Genomic DNA, 19,897 nt, shown 5'->3' on the forward strand with positions numbered 1-19,897 from the left:
TCCAGTATTTGGTTTAGGATTTCTCCTAACAAGGTTGGCATTATTTCATTTTTGCCACATCATACATGTTTTTCATATTATGTCCTTTCTATAATATGTTTTATTCCACACTAAGATATGTTGGTATATATTTTCTTATTTTTTTATGATTGTACCACTGTGAAACAGTCATGTTGTTTATTTTTATGCAATTAGTATGTTGTCCGTTCTTTTGTATTTTGTGTATAACTTTTACATATAATTATATATTTTCTGGCACACATTGATTCATTGTTTACATTTATCTGTTATACAGTTATTTTAAAAATATTTTTATTGTCTTTTACATTATTTATCGCATTGTTTTAAGGTTGTAAGTGTATATTTTTTATTGTAGATTCCTGAGGAAGGTACTTTATGCTGAAACATATCCATTAATAAGTGCTAAACTAGCTTAGAAACACAAGGAAAGGATAGATAGGCTGGCCTGGCACTACACTTCTGCGGGAACCCCGCAGGATCTGCGTTCATCCCCTGCATCCATCCCAGTGCAACTCTACACACAACCTGCGGCCAACACCCATATAGGAAAGAAGCAGCCAAATCTCCTGCTAACTAAATCAGTGCTGCTGGGCAGGGGATACCCTAGATAGCTGATAGGTTTAATCTTAGATAAAAATTTCTAATTCACAGAAAACTGAAACCAATTCAAACTGCATCCAGCAGTCTCCCATGTCATTAACATCTCCCTCTGTCATATCAACTGAGGCCTCCTCAACTCCCTATCCCAAAACCTACCATTCTTCACAAACCCCAGTTACATAAAATCTTGACTTTGTCATCACAGTTACATCGCTTTCAACCATGCAACCTTCCCCACTAAGTTCCTTAACTATTGGAAATAGTTCCCTTGCTCTAATGCCATGCCATAGTAATCATATGCTTAAAAAATACATTTTGGCTGACCACCCAGAAGTCTGGTTATCCTTACACAAAGTTCTTCACACCACCTTATTCTCCTTCCTGTACTTTCGCTAGACCCTTCCTGCCCATCTGAATGATCATTTCATAACCCTTAAACCCTCTGAGTAGTGAAGAGAGACTCTATTATTCCCAACCTAAGCTGCCTAAGTAGTGCCACCTTATCTACTGCATTCCACAAATACCATTCCACTGCTTAACTAGATATACATCTGTGCTGTCCTTTTAGCTATAACCTCAGACCCTGGCAAAAACTAGTCAGCCATCACATTTTCCAGTAGTTGATCTCTTCCATTGCCCTAAGGTTCTGAGCAACTACTGAACACACAAACAATTGATGGTATTACTTTGGGACAGGGACAACAACTTGATCTACAACTTGCAGTGAGCCAACCAAGCTGTTTATAAAAATAAAATTTAAAGTTTTCTCCAGCCTTGTGAGTAGGACTCTACCACAAACTGACAAAAATCTAAGTGCTAGAGATTATTTATTAGACTGATCTTCAGGCCCGATTTCTATATTAAAATTTCTGAGCACCAACAGTTGGGACAACCAGTGCATACTCATCCATCAACTCTAAAATTTCCTGCATCAACTGCCCATCTGACAGGGCAAAATAGACTACCAACACTTCAAAATCTTACTCCCCTGTAATCTGCAAAACAACAATACTAACCCCACTCACTGCCTGAGAATTGCATTTCTAGACCCTCAATAATTCCCTAAAAATCAGTATGAGCCACCTTTTCTTCCACTGCTTAAATCCCCCAATCCAATCAAAGCCATCAGGAAAAAGCTGAACAACCACATCTGAGTGATAGCAAACAAATCTAACTGTTTCTCTTCAGTAAGTGCCCTCACTCTCTCTCTTTTCTTCTGGAGCGTGCATTAATCATTCTTGACTTCCACCTCCCCCTCCATACCCACTCTGTACTTCTAGAAACACAAAATTAGAATACCCAATCCGCCTCCTAACATGTCATCTACTACATTCCCCCCAGCCTCCACCCCTCCCATATTTCTCAATACACAACAATACAGGCACATAAGCTTTACAACATCCACCCTCAAATTATCCCGCCTTCACCCTCTTCACATTCCTTTAATTCACCTCCCCCCAAGTCTGACAACATAAGAACTATATCTCCCTTGATCACTTTCAAAGTGCAAACACAATGAAGCTGTACCAACTGCTAGAGGTTCAGACGTTCCAAAGAAGATCTTGGCTCCTTTATTACTGAAACATAAGGGATGACTCCAAATAGCAAGACAATTTTTATTTCCTTTATTTTCACAAAGTGCTGGGCTCTGAAGAAACACTACTAAACGTTTATTGATGGAGAAGACTCATTGGTGTCTACCTACTCTGATGCTGCTTCCTAGACCTAGGGAATAGAAGAAGCACTTTTCTGCTTCCTATATGGAGGAAATGTTTGCCTTATATTTGTTCTTACTACACAGCTCTGACAAGAGGTTGGGATTAGAAGGGAAGGTTTGGCATGTTTCACTGCTGTGGGACAGGGCTCATTCTGGAACGTACCCTCTGGATCTTGCCATGTTTCAGTGCTCTCTTGTCCGTGCTTTTAAATTTATTTCTGGCACCTCTGGTTGATGCAGAATGTGTTTTGAAGTAATGTATTACTTGTTTGGTGAAAGTAGGAGAGGATGAGGGAAGGGATATTTAGAATACAGTACTACAATTGTTGGGTTTGGGAGGGATAGCAAAATGATTAGTAAACTTGACCCATATAAGAGTATGAATCAGTGGACATGGTAAGGTCTTGTGTTCAATTGTGAAGCACTGCGTACGACTGGTAGCGCTATAGAAATGATTTGTAGTAGTATTAGTAAGGTCTTGGACGTTCTATTGATGACTACAGCCCTTAATCCAATAGAGGTTGTTCGGCATTTGATTTGCTTAGCACCTAAATGCTGCCGTCTTCAGCCCACGCAGGTCCTCAGAAATGCACCCCCCCCCTCTTTTTTCCTTATCTGTTTATATACTTTGTGGGAGTGCATGTTCTCTCCTGTTTTAACTGGAGTTCCTTTCCATTTTATCTATAATTTAACATTTATAAACCGCTTTGACCTTTTGTTAATAAAAGTGATATATCAAATTCTACAATAAACACAGACATAATGGTAGAAAATAAACTTAATGTACCTCCCCAAATATCAAAGGTCAGATGTATGTCCATTTTCTGTTTGACAGTTCCATAGGTTATGGGTATACAGTGCACTCCATTTAAGTGCACATCAGATAAGCACAAGCTCTGTTTAACTGTGTGCTGTACTTCAGTCCCGTTTTTGGCACCATCAATTTCTATGGGAACAAACTTCAGTTTAGCGCACCACTGATAAGTGCAAGATTCGCTTATATGCATGGTTTAAGACCGTTCCTCTGCAGGAAAGACTCCGCATAAACGTGCGCACGGAATATGGAAGCCGATTGGCGCGTGACAACCAATGAGGTTTCAAATTTACCACCCCTTTAACTGCCACAGGCAGAATAAGTGAAAGAATGTTGTTAGAGTGTACCCTGGGGTTGTCGTCATTGTGGCGGAACTGTAAGACTTTAACACTGGCTGAACGAATAGAAGTTCTTTAAAAAATTAGAAAACAAAGTCAAGCATCTATTGCTAAAGAATATGGTGTCAATCCCAGCCAAATTTCACGTGTCTTGAAGCAGAAAGACCAGCTTCTGGAAGACTGGCAAAACAATACAAATCCACAACGAAAACATGCGGGAAAAGCTGAGGAAGTAGAAGATGCTCTTCAGTGGTTTTCTCGAGTCAGGAGCAGACAGTTTCCTGTCAGTGGTCCACTGCTTATGGAGAAAGCTAACCAGCTAGCAGAAAGTCTTGGACTAACTGAATTCAAAGCCACTGTTGGATGGTTGGAAAGATGGAAAGAGAGGAACAACATACAATTCAAGAAACAGCATGGTGAGAAACAAGACACTGATGACTTTGGTGCTGAAAATTGAGTTGTTTCAGTTCTTCCCACCATCTTGAACGAGTTTGCACCTCGTAACATTTCAATGCTGACGAAAACGGTCTCTACTGGCAAGCGATTCCTGATGGAACACTTGCATTCAAACATGCCGAAACTACTGGAGGTAAAACGTTGAAGGACTGACTGACAATCCTCCTTTGCTGCAGTATGGATGGGAGTGAGAGGTTGGAACCCCTTGTCATTGGAAAGAGCAAACAGCCCCGTTGCTTCAAGAAAGTTAAGCGACTTCCTGTGTCATACGAGGCTAATGCAAATTCATGGATGACTGGGGAAATTTGGAAGCAGTAGCTAAAGAAGTTAGACACTAGAATGCGGGCACAAAAGCGTCAGATTTTGTTGCTTTGTGATAATTGTGCTGCACACAGTGATGATGTCAGGCTGTCTAATGTCAAGGTGGTCTTCCTGCCACCAAACACTACCTCTCTGATACAACCTATGCATCAGGGCATAATAGCCAATTTCAAACAACATTATCGGGCTCTTGTGCTACATCGTCTGATGAGCATTATGGATGACCAGACTGGCAAGGATAAACGTGCTGTTGAATTGGCTCGTAATCTATCACTGTTGGATTCCCTACATATGCAGAAAGAAGCCTGGAATCATGTTACATAGGCAACCATTGTGAACTGCTACAAGCGGGCAAGCTTTGTTAAGGATGTGGAGAGGGACGAAACAGATGCAGCTGTTGCAAACGCGTCAGATGAACAGGTTATTGGCATCCCGGCCGGTGTTACTGAAGAGGAGTTTCTTCACTACATAGCTGTTGATTATGCTCTACAAACAGCTGACGACAGCACTGATGTTGAGATATGCGCCTACACACAGGCAGCAACAGCTGATGATGAAACAGATGAAGAAATGAGCAGCGAGGCACATGCTGACAAAATTCAACAACCTCCTGTCACTTTTGCAAGAGCACTGGAGAGTCTCAACACCGTGCGGGCCTATCTGGAGGCCACTGGATGTCAGTGCTATGACAGTTTTTACCATCTGGCAGACGTAGTCTTTGGAACTCACAGACCCAATAGTGTACAGAGGACTATAACTGATTACTTCACGTAAGCCTAACGTCAGTTAACGGAGTTTGTATACTGTACGTGTGTTTATCAGATGTCAAGCTTCTTTGGGTCACAACGGTTAAGTGTGCGCTCCGGTTAACTGCATGCATTTCTTTGGTCCCAGACCCTTGCACTTATGCGGATTGCACTGTATTTATCACAGAATAACCTTGGGACAATAGTATAGGTGATGTTAACAAAGATTATATGGTAATGCCTTGTATCTAGGTATAACAAGAATTACATTAAAAACATTGTACTTACAATTCTGTTACTCTCACTGCCAGTGAAAGCCCCTATGTTTTAAGCAGGTCTTTTTCTGGATTTTTAAAACATTTCTACATCAAAGAAATTTTTTGAGAGCTGTGAGTGCCCAGTAGATTTGGGTACAAGACTCACCTAGATTTTAGTAACTGCTCCAATTTTGATAATGGACTTATTGGCACATTACTTAACCAGATGTTGAGATTCTTATGCTCAGTTTATTTACACTGGTAGCTTATTACAGTAAGTTATGCATGACATGTTAGGGCAATGAAAGCTTTACCAAGGCTATGTTTTGTCAAATGAATACCCAAGTCTTGAACTTACAGAAGTTATGTGACTGACGTCATTATTTTGCTTTAGTCAAACAAAAAAATGTTTTCAACTGTTGCTCTTTCTTAGCTATTTTGCCAGACTGGGTCAAAGTAAACCGGAATGCGGTAATAAGTATGTAGAGGTATCATCTTGATACTTTTTGCGTGAGTACAGAACAAGCAATTGAACAGTGACCTCAGGAAAGGGGGTTAATACATAATAGAAAATACCTACATGTTCTAAATAAATAAACAAACAGAAGAAAAACGTTTGGGCAAAAAAGGAGACCTAGGAATAAGACCAAAGTGAGGATGCAGAGAAAGAAAATGTAAAATTGACATTTTTAAGTACATTACATTGTCCTGTTGCTTTAAGATAAAGACTAAGTAGTTGGGGATGGGGGGAGGGCATTGGGGTGTTCCCTGTTTAGTGTAAGAATGTATATAATATCACTTTCATTGTTGTCAATCTAGAATTGCGAATGAATGAGACTGTTGGGCAGACTGGATGGACCCTTCAGGTCTTTATCTGCTGTCACTTACTATGTTACTATTAGGGATGGCTGGGGGCCATAAGAGCCAGGCCTGGGTGCATCCTTTTCTAAACAGATTTTAAGGGTATCCTGGGGTAGATTGGAAGGAGAGTCAGATATGATTTGAGTTAGGATATTATTATGGTATGGATTGTCATAAAATATTTTTTTAGGTTATTGAATTAGACTGGTTTGTGAGTCTACATCTTTATACTCTTTATGCACCTTATGATTTATGTCAATGAGCTATGTCATTAATTATCTGGAAGGTTAGTATGTACAGTCATTGAGCAAGTTCTGCATCGGTTTGTTTTCCTGTATCTTTATTTACTTGTTCAATAAAATTGTTTTAAACATAAAGGTAGAGACTAAGTAGATATACATTCTTAGCTTTTTTTACCATGATGGACTGGGGTATGGTAAGAAAATAAGGAGCTGCTTGTTTCAATTACAGTAAAACAATAGAGAGATGGTCCCAAAAATGATTTTTTTAAATTGAAATGTTGAGACAATAGGCAGGATTCCCATGATGGAGCAATATGGAATCAAAGAAAAAACACAAATATATTGATACAGTAACATAGTAAATGATGGCATAAAAAGACCAAATTACTCATACAGGGCCCCTTTTTCAGGGCTTACTGCTCACTAAACAGAAAATACCACCGTCCTATCACAGCAGCCCAGCGGTACTTCCCACCCCCAGCCCGCTGTCAATCTGGCACTACAAAAATATATTTATTTTTCTAGTGCTGGAGTGTACTCAGCAGTAATCGGGCAGTGCCACATGCTGCCGGGTTAGCACAGGAGCTCTTGCCACCACCTCAATGGGTGGAGGTAAGCGATCCCCCCCCCCCCCCCCCCCCCCGAAATGGCTGCGCAGCAAGTGCTTTACTTGCCGCACTTCCATTTCCTAAAAAAAAAAAAAAAGACTACCCTTTTACCAGCTGAAGTAAAAGGGGGTCCTCACTTTTCCTGCATCTCATAATCAAACCAGTAACAGATCCTTCCCTCCAACCCCACACCTCATGCTTTTTATCTGAATTTTCAGTGTCTTTTTGCCTCCACTTCCACCATCCTCCATTATCAGTGCCAAGTGTGTCCAGAAACTCTTAAAATGCTGGCCTTTCCACTTCCACTGATAGGCCATTTTAGGCCTTGTTGTCTTCCGCATTGATTCTTAGATGAACAATACTAAATCAGATAGCCTGGTCTCCTTCTGTGTTTTATTACCAAGTTTCTAATAATTCACACAACTGCCAAACTATGAAGCCATTTTCTGAAATATTTAGTGGCTTTATTCTCTTCTGAGTTTGGGTGCAGCTTACTCAGTCCCATCTTGGAATGCCCTCTCAGTTTTACATATCCATATACGTCAGTTTATAGAACTGGAAAATGAATGAATATTAACTTTGAAACCATGATATGCCTTGTTCTGTATTTTGTTCAGTGTGTGCTACAGTGAGAACATGAATTCCTGTACCTTAGAGATGTTCACTGCTGTATCTTCCCTCACCTGTCCTTGTTGAAACTGGCCCTCAGGTCCTGCAAGTTGCCCTGTGCTGTGAACTCCTTTATGCAACTGAATTATTTCTCACTTTTTGCTTTTAGTGCTACAGCAGTCTGGGGAATCAAACTGCAGCTGCTAAGTGGTTGAATTTGGCGTCGGAACTGCCAGTCAGATCAAATGAGGTACCAGTCACTGATCTTTTTTGCTCATTGTCAAGCCGGTAAACAGTAGGATAAGTTTGTAAATGTTAAATGACCAGCAGATACTAATCTTAAGTGCTGAACTAATCAAAATAGTATTTCTATTCAGTTTTGCTTGAGTATTTTTTTGTGTGTTCTGTAGGTTTTCTGTTCCTTGGGTGTCCAGTGCTTATGGGGCTAGCTAGTCTAGCTACCAAACTATTCTTTGGTTAGGAGCCTCAGACTTCAGCTCCCTGCAGAACCTGGTGCAAGTTCACCCCAAGTCTGGTCACTGGGTGTCACTATTATGTGATGGTTGGGATTTCTGCCGCCAGATGCTGAGAGCTGCCTCCACAGCAGCCCCAGCCAGGTTCATGTCATTGTGCCTGCCTTAGCTTATTTTCTGTGAACAAATAACATTCAGATACCAGGAGGATGTCATGATGTGTTCACATGACATCCATAAAGAGTAAGTGCTTAATGTGTTTCTTAACTCACCGGCCAGTCCTGTAAATACCATGTGCTATGTGCAGTTTATTTCTGTTGCATGCCCTTTGACTGTCACTACTGTTCTGAGGTGAAACAGATGTAAGTTGACTTAATGGTGGTAATGGTAGCTTTGGGAGATGATGGTTATAGCAGGAGTTCTCAACCCAGTCCTCAAGACACACCTAGCCAGTCAGGTTTTTGAGATACCAACAATTAATATTAAAGAGATAAATTTGCATGCACTGCCTCCTTTATATGCAGATCTGTCTCATTCATATTCATTGTGGGTATCCGGAAAACCTGACTGGCTAGGTGTGTCCCAAGGACTGAGTTGAGAACCCCTGGATTAGAGTATTGTTAAAGGCTGCAGTTTATGTTTAAACAATTTTATTAACATATAAAAAAAACAGAACAGTAAAATAGCTTCATTTTGGAAAAAATAAGGTGCTCATCAAAGCAATCAGCATGTTATGCAACCAAACAAACAACATCCCCACTCCCCCCCCCCCCCCCCAACACAAGCTGCAGTTTAAATGCTCCTCTGGGTCCCAGGCAAAGTCTATCCAATTTAATTAAAAATAAGACTGTGATAGTGCATAATCTGTAAAAGAACAGTTGTAACTTAAATGACACAGATGCAACACTGAATTTTTAAATATGCAGACAAATACAAAATTTTTCTGTGCCATAACTAGATTTTTATGCTACATGTTTTGATAGAGATTGAGAGACTTTCCTCAGGACCTTACTGTTACAGTGTGGTGTGCTGTAATACTTCCTTAGCACCCTATCAGACCAGTCCAGACAAATGGGTTATGTCCGTTGACCAGTGGATGGAGACAGAGAATAAAAGTAGTTCTTTGTGAGTCACCCCCTTAAGGGTATTTTGCAGACATAGCAAGCTCTAACTTGGTGCTTCTCAGCCAGCAGCTGACCCCATAGTTTCTAGTCAATTGAGCAGGGAGTTTCTTAATAGTCAAAGTTAGCGCCTTTTTACTTATCCTGAAGATCTAGCAGGAGCTTGGGTGACATTGGTGGGGCTACGTTCCCCTCCCTCCCCCTCATTATGCTGATATGCAGTTCTTTTGAAGCACTGACACGCTAAAACCTCAAGGAGTTCCTAGCATAATCATATTTTCCATGTACTTTTGTGAGTAAGTAAATAAAACCACCGGTTTGATATGTTGTTTGCTGCTTAAGTCAGTATCTAGCTTGAGCTTCTCTGTGCGTCATTTCCAACAGTCAGAGCAGGAAATCTTCTGCATCTTAACAAATCCTTTCTCTAGGGTCTTGTTTTGCCTCAGGAAGGGCATTGAAGGGAAATGTATACTTTTAGCTCTTTTCTCTCCTCTGCATTTGTATTTTCAGTCATCTCCCAATACCTGAGCTAGAGAATGGGACGGGGGCCAGTGGGGATTTATTTATTTGTGGCATTTGTATCCCACATTATCCCAAACAAGTTTGAGTTCAGTGTGGCTTACAATAAACAGGATAGGATACATAACAAAGAATAATGCATAAGAAAGTAATTTGTTGTAAGAATCCAATTTTACAATATAATATCATAAACATACAGGGATTATGAATGAGAAATTGTACGTGAAGCAAAAAGAAAGTTAATGGTAAATAGAGTAAGTAAAAATCAATTCAGGTATTAATTGTTTGAGATATGGTTGTTCTTTGTGAGGGTTTGTTTGAATATTTATTTTATTTTTGTTACATTTGTACCCCGCGTTTTCCCACTCATGGCAGGCTCAATGCGGCTTACATATTGTATACAAGGAACAATTTGAGGATTTTGCAGAATCTAGTATGTTCCTGTATATTTCTTATTTTGGGTGATAAGGAGTTCCACCATTTGGTTCCTAGGTAAGTGAAGTCTGCAGGGTGGACAGTTTTGTAGATCAGTTTTTTGCAATTTGGGAGGTGTAGTCTGAGATAGCTTCTTGCCTCATATTTAGTGTTTCTTTGAGTTAAGTTTATTAATGGTACCATATAGTCTGGAGCTGTGCCATTTAGTATTTGAAAGATAAAGGTAATTCTCGCTTTAATAGGAAGCCAGTGTAATTTCAAAACAAAAGATTTTATATATCAACCTGGCTGCAGTGTTTTGAGCTATTTGGAGTTTTTTCAACAGGTACTCCTTACAGCCAGCATATATGGCATTACAATAATCAAACTGGGATAATGTTAATGATTGTACCAATAGTCTGAATGTTTCTGATGAGAAATAGGGTCTGATCCTTTTTAGTTTCCAAAGAGGCCTGAAAGATTTTGTGATTACTGAGGAAATTTGAGTATCACATGTTAAATGTTTGTCTATAATTATACGTAGAATTTTCAGATTATTGTCAATGAGGAATGAAGTGCTTCTGTTTTACAATTCAACTTATCTCATTGGATTTGGAGGCAGCTTCTGACCCAGTTGGGGAAATGTATGTCAGTAGAGTACAACAGTGCCTTATTAGTAAAGGTAATGGATTACATTTCACTAGAAGTGTGTACACGAGCTCCATTGCTTGGTGAGCCTTCTAAGACTGCACAGTGCCCTTAACTGTCAAATCACACAACTAATTTCTCTGTCTCCGTCTGCTGGTCAGCTGACATAACCCACAGGTTCTGAGCTGGTCTGGTAGGACCAAAGGAAAAATAATCATCAGCTGAGACATAATTTCTCCTTCTCACTCTTTATCCTACACTGTTAGTCATTGTAATTTGCTCATAATGAGTTTTAAATTTTGAATTCTTTTATTTCGTTTTAAATTATTCACTTTTCCAAATTTGAGCACAGGGCGAGCCACGTGCAGGTGAAATAAATGCTAACAAAATTAGTATTATATATCTGTTTTCCTTAATTCTTTGCTATGAGTGAAAAGCAATGTAGTCCAAAACACCTTATCTCATTTCCTGTTTTCCCATGTTCCTTTTTCTAGCATTCAGTAGCACAGATAATTCAAGGGACCATGATTATTCCTGCAAGTTAATAGATCAAGTATCTCTTGCTGGAACAGGAACCAGTATAAATCAAAAACACTAATCTACAGAGATTCGGGGAAGCGGGTCATCACTAAAATTCTAGAAAATCTACCATCAGATTATGGGATGACAATAGAAGCTGAGAACCAGAAAACAGGGTTTAAATCCCACTTCTCCCACTAATACTGCTTCTGATCATGGGCAGGTTACTTTCTGTTCCACTTCCCAAGGTATCAACTTTAGATTGTAAGACCTCTTTAGGGCTATCACTGTACCTGAATGTAACTTGCCTTGAGCTTGGATTGAAGAGGCAAATACATCTAAAATCAGTTTCCAGCTCAGATAAGCCAAGGGAATGCTATCAAGAGCTACATAGTATGCTTACTATATGTACAACAAGTTTATGTAATCATGCTGTATGGCGACTGTCCCCCTGAAGATAATTTGGGAAATCTAAAATTTGAAAGGCAGAACATCAAGTAGGAGATGGTGTGAAAATGCTAACTCATTAGGCAGGATGGAAAACTTAGTGAGTTGTAAACAGAACATGTAATATTTTAATATGCTACATAGACAATAATAGTGTCATTTTGCTGTTTTAGGATTCAGAATGCCAGAGGGAACTTGAGGAAATGCTAGCTGAATTAAGCAAATAAGAAAATTCCTTTTGGTTTGTGCTGGCTCCTCTGAGAGATCAAGTTTCAGTTCACAGATCTTAAAGTGATAAAGATTCATGAAGCCGAGAACAAGGTACCTAGAGCCACATCTGCCGAAGAGCTGTCCCACATTTTCTTGGACATCAGGCCTGAACTTGATGGATTAGCATCAAAAGCAGAAGTATCACTCACTACATGGCTTAAGACATCTTCAGTAGCCGCCTGCCATGTCTACTTAGTTTTAACACAAATGTGCGTCCATCGTAGTCTTCTCTCCACTTCTTACATCTTTATGTTCTCAAATTTTGTCTTTTTTTTCAGCAACACTGTTAAGTGTTACAGATTTTGCAGGTCCTCTACACCAAAGAGGCATAAAACAAATGTTTCCTCTCCAGAACTGCTGTATACTATGTGCTCTTACTAGGGGGATTCCCAGTTGTACACTGAATTCCACCACAATCCTCTTACTTATGGATCCCATTGCAGCTAGTGCTCATATTTGCTGATTTCTTTACAACTTGCTGACACAAGCACGATGCCTTGGACAGAGTCTACCTTAGCCACCATGGTTTGGTTTCTCCACTGTTACAAGTGAAATATCATCCCACAGATTACTTGGGGTGTTTCTGACCAAGGCATCATGCACCATTAGTGGAAGCGTATGATCCATGGAAAATATATAAAATAAAAGATGTGGAAATTTTGAAGCGCTTCTTGGGACATCCTTGTGACGGATTTCAGTTGTTCTAAATGACAGCCCTCACTTTAAGCTTTCATATAAATAAGCACCAGAAAATATTTAGCTGGCCACCAACAGTTCTGTCCAGTTTCAGTGAAGTAAAGGGGGCAGGAAACGACTGTTCAGCATCTGAATTCCTCTTGGTTGTAGCACCTCTGACCAGGTCACATACACAGTGTTGCTGTCCAGAGACGCTTTTTTAATGCTTATTAGTTGTTTTGAATGTGTGATTTTAAGGGTTAATTTATATATAATGTATGCAATTGGTGTGTGAGCTAACAAAGTAAATGTGAGATTAGAGATGTTAAATGAACGGAACACCATTTAACATTAGATTTTTATACTGTGCCACTATAGGTGATTGAAGAATTTGGATGTGTCTGTTTTTAAGTGGATTTATGATTGTCGTCTGAGTACATGCTCACTCTCAATAGATGTTTCTGAATTGGTTTGCTCATCACGCACCATCCCTGTTGACAAGGAAGGACTGTCATTAGCTTTCCTTTTCTTTCAGGTTTTTGACCAGGTAGTTTCCTCCTTGTACCTTTAGGCTTCTAGTTCAGTTGGAACCAGAGGTAGAATTCTATATTCCCATCCCTATGCTTGCCTGGTCTGATTATTATAGTAATGATAATAGACAGGAATCCCCTTCAATAACCCTACAATAATGGGCCATTATCTGGCCACCAGGTGTTACGATAATCAGTGGCGTATCAAGGCTGACTGCCACCTGGGACGGGTCGCCACTACGCCCCCCCCCCCCCCCCGGCGCATCGAAACCCCCTCCGACGCATCATCCTCACCACCTGGGGGTGCACAGAGCAGTCGCGTGGCTGTCGGCTCTGCCGGTCCCTTGTCCCAGAACAGGAAGTAACTTCAGAGGGGTCAGGGAACAGGCAGAGCTGACAGCAACGTGACTGCTCCGTGCGCCCCCTTGCAGACTGCCCCCCCACCGCCTCACCCTTGGTACGCTACTGACGTTATAATGATTCCCTGATTCTATCCTCCAGGAGCCATGAACACTACCTTCATGGGATTCCCAGCTCCAGGTAGGCCTAAGGAGCAGAAAACCTGACTTAGGCGCCCTTTTACTAAGTAGTGGTAAGCCCAACGCAGGCTTACGGGCAATCTGGAATGAGTGCTGGCCAAACATGGGCGCTGGCAGTAGTTCCTCCCCCAACATGCCACATTTCTGCAGTAGTATAAATATTTATCTAATGTCTCCACAGGGGTTTACCCAGTGTTAATTGTGCAGTGCCATGCGCTGACCAGTTAACACCAGGGTAGCACAGGAGCCCTTAACCGCCACCTCAATGGGTGACAGTAAGTTCTCCCCCCCCCCCCCCCCCCCCCCCCCCCCCCGCATGGGCACACGGTAAGTGCAGTCTTACCGAATGGCCATTTCTTTTTTTTCTTTTTTTTTTTGGCTTTTTTGCCCACTGCAGTAAAACGGGCCTCAGCACGCAAATGGTTGCCACCACTAGTTCAAGTCCCCTTTTACCACAGCTTAGGAAAAGGGCTCCTCAGTGATTAAACTGCAGACTTCCCACATGGAAGTGCACAGCACTGCTGCTGGGCCTTTGGGACGCCCTCTCTCCTTTTAACTATTTCTGAAAAACACATCAGAGGCAAACCTAGTAGGAAACTTGTGAAATCTGATCTAGGCAAGATATTGGATTATTTCATTGCCATCAAATTGAGTTTGTGAATATGTGTAGATTTTGATTGATAGCAGCAGGTTGATGTTGCTAAAGAGGCTTTCTGGGAGATTTTATAAGCACTGAGCTTTGTTATAATCTAAACAGCTATGGATACTAGTGAGGTTTTTTTTCTATAATATCTGGTTGCCCAGGTCCTGTTTTATTACTGAATGTTTCTGACCGCAGTCTGCCAACACAGACCTGTTTGGTTTCTGGAAAATTGTAGTTTTTGTTCTCCGAGGACAAGCAGGCTGCTTGTTCTCACGACTGGGTGACGTCCGCGGCAGCCCCCACCAACCGGAAAAAAGCTTCGCGGGACGGTCGGCACGCAGGGCACGCCCACCGCGCATGCGCGGCCGTCTTCCCGCCCGTGCGCGACCGCTCCCGCCAGTTCCTTTTTTTCCGCGCCTGGAGAGAGTCGTGCCTGTGCCGCTCTCTCTGTTTCAGCCCCGGAAAAACTGTCGCGTTTACGCGAACCTTTTTATTTTCTTTTATATTTCATTTATCGCCGCGCGCTCCACTTTTCTTTTCTTTAAAAAAAAAAAAAAAAAGGAGCACGCGCTCCCATTTTCCCTCGCTTCCAGCGGGGACGTAGCGTTGCGGCCTAGTGGCCGCACGGTCGTTTTCATTTTCGAGGTGTGATTTCCGCCACCATCGACGACTTTAATTTCGCCGACGCGATTTTTCCGTCGATGTCCTCGAAGGTCCCGAGTGGATTTAAAAAGTGTGGTCGGTGCGGCCGGCCCATCTCGCAGACCGACACCCACGCTTGGTGCCTCCAGTGCCTCGGGCCGGAGCACAATTTCAAGTCGTGTCCCCTGTGTCTCGGTCTCCGGAAACGGACTCAGGTTGCGAGGCAAGTTCAACGGGACCGTATTTTTGGAACTTGCGCCGGCCCCTCGACCTCGACGGCATCGGTATCGACGCCCGGTCCTTCGGTACCGGTATCGATGCCCGAGACATCGGCACCGATGGCATCGACCCCAGGAGAACAGGTCCCGTCGGCCCGCCGGTCCTCCGGTGAGGGTAGAGGTGAGAGGCCGCGTGGGCAGTCGGCCCCGGTCACTCCCTCAGCCCGTGGCCCACGGGACCGAACCCTGTCTGACCCGGTTCCTCGAGACCGAGGGGGATCGTCATCCTCCTCCTCCATGCCTCCCGGCGCCGGTGACGGGCATCGGAAGAAGGATAAGAAGCGCCGTCACCGGTCGCCCTCGATGCACGTCGGAGAGGAGTCGACGCCGAAGCGTCCCCATCGAGAGGAGAGATCCCTGTCGGTGATAGAGGTGCCGACGCAACAGGGTCCTGGCACCTCGGTGCAGTCTCCTGGCTCCCACCAGATCCGGGCACCGACACCCCTACCGGCCCCACCGCCTTTCTCGGCAGCGGGCCTGGACGAGTGCCTCAGAGCCATCCTTCCGGGGATCCTGGAAGGGCTGATGCGCCAGGCTGTGCCGGCGCCGGGGGTGCTTGCGCCCTCGGCGCCGATGACTGTGGCGCCGGCGAGCTCTAGCCCGGCGCCGGGGCCGTCGACACCGCTGCCGCTTGCGGTGCCGGTCTCGACCGCCACGCAGGTGGAGTCCCCGTCGACGTCGATGGAGGGAGCTTCGTCCCCGCCGGCGCGGGAGTCCACCGCTCGACGACACCGAGGCCTTGGTGCCTCGACGTCGAGCCGGGCCCGGTTCAGGACTCAGCTACATGAGCTTATGTCCGATACCGAGGATGAGGCCTCGTGGGGGGAAGAGGAGGACCCTAGATATTTCTCCTCAGAGGAGTCTACGGGCCTTCCCTCGGACCCCACGCCTTCACCGGAGAGGAAGCTCTCACCTCCTGAGAGTCTCTCCTTTGCCTCCTTTGTGCGGGATATGTCTATCAGCATTCCCTTCCCCGTGGTCTCTGTGGAAGAGCCGAGGGCCGAGATGCTCGAGGTCCTCGACTATCCATCACCACCTAGAGAGTCCTCCACGGTGCCGCTGCACAATGTCCTTAAGGAGACGCTGCTTCGGAACTGGGTGCGACCATTAACTAACCCCACCATTCCCAAGAAAGCAGAGTCCCAGTACAGGATCCACTCTGACCCAGAGCTAATGCGGCCACAATTGCCCCATGACTCAGCGGTCGTGGATTCTGCTCTCAAGAGGGCACGGAGTTCGAGGGATACCGCCTCGGCGCCCCCGGGGCGGGAGTCTCGCACTCTGGACTCGTTTGGGAGGAAGGCCTACCAATCCTCCATGCTCGTGACCCGCATCCAATCATACCTGCTCTATATGAGCATCCACATGCGGACCTATGTGCATCAACTGGCGGACCTGGTCGAGAAGCTCCCGCCGGAGCAGTCCAGGCCTTATCAGGAGGTGGTCAGGCAGCTGAAGGCGTGCAGAAAGTTCCTGTCCAGGGGTATCTATGACACCTGTGACGTGGCATCTCGTGCTGCGGCCCAAGGTATAGTGATGCGCAGGCTCTCATGGCTGCGTGCCTCTGACCTGGACAACCGCACCCAGCAGAGACTGGCCGACGTCCCTTGCCGGGGGGATAACATTTTTGGCGAGAAGGTCGAGCAGATGGTGGACCAACTGCATCAGCAGGAAACCGCTCTCGACAAGGTCTCCCACCGGGCGCCTTCAGCATCCACCTCCACAGGTGGACGTTTTTCCCGGGCCCGGCAGGCTGCACCCTATTCTTTTGCGAAGCGTAGGTACAACCAGCCGGCCCGAAGGCCTCGTCAGGCACAGGGACAGCCCCAGCGCGCTCGTTCTCGTCAACAGCGTGCGCCTAAGCAGCCCCCTGCGCCTCCACAGCAAAAGCCGGGGACGGGCTTTTGACTGGATCCACGGGAACATAGCCGCCCTACAAGTGTCCGTACCGGACGATCTGCCGGTCGGAGGGAGGTTAAAATGTTTTCACCAAAGGTGGCCTCTCATAACCTCCGACCAGTGGGTTCTCCAAATAGTGCGGTGCGGATACGCCCTGAATTTGGCCTCCCTGCCTCCAAATTGTCCTCCGGGAGCTCAGTCTTTCAGCTCCCATCACAAGCAGGTACTTGCAGAGGAACTCTCCGCCCTTCTCAGCGCCAATGCGGTCGAGCCCGTACCACCCGGGCAGGAAGGGCAGGGATTCTATTCCAGGTACTTCCTTGTGGAAAAGAAAACAGGGGGGATGCGTCCCATCCTAGACCTGAGAGGCCTGAACAAATTCCTGGTCAAAGAAAAGTTCAGGATGCTTTCCTTGGGCACCCTTCTGCCAATGATTCAGAAAAACGATTGGCTATGTTCCCTGGATTTAAAGGACGCATACACTCACATCCCGATACTGCCAGCTCACAGACAGTATCTCAGATTCCGTCTGGGCGCACGGCACTTTCAGTATTGTGTGCTGCCCTTTGGGCTCGCCTCTGCCCCACGAGTGTTTACAAAGTGCCTCGTGGTGGTGGCGGCGTATCTACGCAAGCTGGGAGTGCACGTGTTCCCATATCTCGACGATTGGCTGGTCAAGAGCACCTCGGAGGCAGGAGCCCTCCGGTCCATGCAGTGCACTATTCAACTTCTGGAGCTGCTGGGGTTTGTGATAAATTACCCAAAGTCCCATCTCCAGCCTACTCAGTCTCTGGAATTCATAGGAGCGCTGCTGAATACCCAGACGGCTCAGGCCTACCTTCCCGAAGCGAGGGCTACCAATCTCTTGGCCCTGGCTTCGCAGACCAGAGCGTCTCAGCAGATCACAGCTCGGCAGATGTTGAGACTTCTGGGTCATATGGCCTCTACAGTTCATGTGACTCCCATGGCTCGTCTTCACATGAGATCTGCTCAATGGACCCTAGCTTCCCAGTGGTTTCAAGCCACCGGGAATCTAGAAGATGTCATCCGCCTCTCCACCAGTTGCCGCACTTCACTGCTCTGGTGGACCATCCGGACCAATTTGACCCTGGGACGTCCATTCCAAATTCCGCAGCCCACGAAAGTGCTGACGACGGATGCATCTCGCCTGGGGTGGGGAGCCCATGTCGATGGGCTTCACACCCAGGGTCTGTGGTCCCTCCAGGAAAAGGATCTGCAGATCAACCTCCTGGAGCTCCGAGCGATCTGGAACGCACTGAAGGCTTTCAGAGATCGGCTGTCCTGCCAAATTATCCAAATTCGGACAGACAATCAGGTTGCAATGTATTACGTCAACAAGCAGGGGGGCACCGGATCTCGCCCCCTGTGTCAGGAGGCCGTCGGGATGTGGCGTTGGGCGTGTCAGTTCGGCATGCTCCTCCAAGCCACGTACCTGGCAGGCGTAAACAACAGTCTGGCCGACAGACTGAGCAGAGTATTGCAACCGCACGAGTGGTCTCTACATGCCAGAGTGGTACGCAAGATCTTCCGAGCGTGGGGCACCCCCTCGGTGGACCTTTTCGCCTCTCAGACCAACCACAAGCTGCCTCTGTTCTGTTCCAGACTTCAGGCACACGGCAGGCTAGCGTCGGACGCCTTTCTCCTTCATTGGGGGACCGGCCTCCTGTATGCTTATCCTCCCATACCTTTGGTGGGGAAGACCTTACTGAAGCTCAAGCAAGACCGCGGCACCATGATTCTGATAGTGCCCTTTTGGCCCCGTCAGATCTGGTTCCCTCTTCTTCTGGAGTTGTCCTCAGAAGAACCGTGGAGATTGGAGTGTTTTCCGACTCTCATTTCGCAGAACGACGGAGCGTTGCTGCACCCCAACCTTCAATCCCTGGCTCTCACGGCCTGGATGTTGAGGGCGTAGACTTCGCTGCGTTGGGTCTGTCTGAGGGTGTCTCCCGGGTCTTGCTTGCCTCTAGGAAGGATTCCACTAAAAAGAGTTACTTTTTCAAGTGGAGGAGGTTTGTCGTTTGGTGTGAGAGCAAGGCCCTAGAACCTCGTTCTTGCCCTGCACAGAACCTGCTTGAATACCTTCTGCACTTATCAGAGTCTGGCCTCAAGACCAACTCAGTAAGGAATCACCTTAGTGCGATTAGTGCTTACCATTATCGTGTGGAAGGTAAAGCCATCTCTGGAGAGCCTTTAGTCGTTCGATTCATGAGAGGCTTGCTTTTGTCAAAGCCCCCTATCAAGCCTCCTACAGTGTCATGGGATCTCAACGTCGTCCTCACCCAGCTGATGAAACCTCCTTTTGAGCCACTGAATTCCTGCCATCTGAAGTACTTGACCTGGAAGGTCATTTTCTTGGTGGCAGTTACTTCAGCTCGTAGGGTCAGTGAGCTTCAAGCCCTGGTAGCTCATGCTCCGTATACCAAATTTCATCACAACAGAGTAGTGCTCCGCACCCACCCAAAGTTCCTGCCGAAGGTGGTGTCGGAGTTCCATCTTAACCAGTCAATTGTCTTGCCAACATTCTTCCCCAGGCCGCATACCCGCCCTGCTGAACGTCAGTTGCACACATTGGACTGCAAGAGAGCATTGGCCTTCTACTTGGAGCGGACACAGCCCCACAGACAGTCCGCCCAATTGTTTGTTTCTTTTGACCCTAACAGGCTAGGGGT

General features: G+C 45.3%; 1 protein-coding gene across 5 annotated transcripts in view; it reads left to right on the forward strand.

Moving 5' to 3' along the window:
* Positions 1-13,401, forward strand: part of RMDN3 (regulator of microtubule dynamics 3) — a 122,813-nt gene extending 109,412 nt beyond the window's left edge. For all 5 annotated transcript variants that reach the window (XM_030214727.1, XM_030214726.1, XM_030214728.1 and 2 more), the window contains 2 exons: positions 7,760-7,840; positions 11,905-13,401. In XM_030214727.1, the coding sequence (XP_030070587.1) occupies positions 7,760-7,840; positions 11,905-11,958 (135 nt within the window). In that variant the 3' untranslated portion in view covers positions 11,959-13,401. The remainder of the gene's footprint in view (positions 1-7,759; positions 7,841-11,904) is intronic.
* The last annotated feature ends 6,496 nt before the right edge of the window (positions 13,402-19,897 follow it).

Source organism: Microcaecilia unicolor, chromosome 9 (assembly GCF_901765095.1).
Source record: "Microcaecilia unicolor chromosome 9, aMicUni1.1, whole genome shotgun sequence".
NCBI lineage: Eukaryota > Metazoa > Chordata > Amphibia > Gymnophiona > Siphonopidae > Microcaecilia > Microcaecilia unicolor.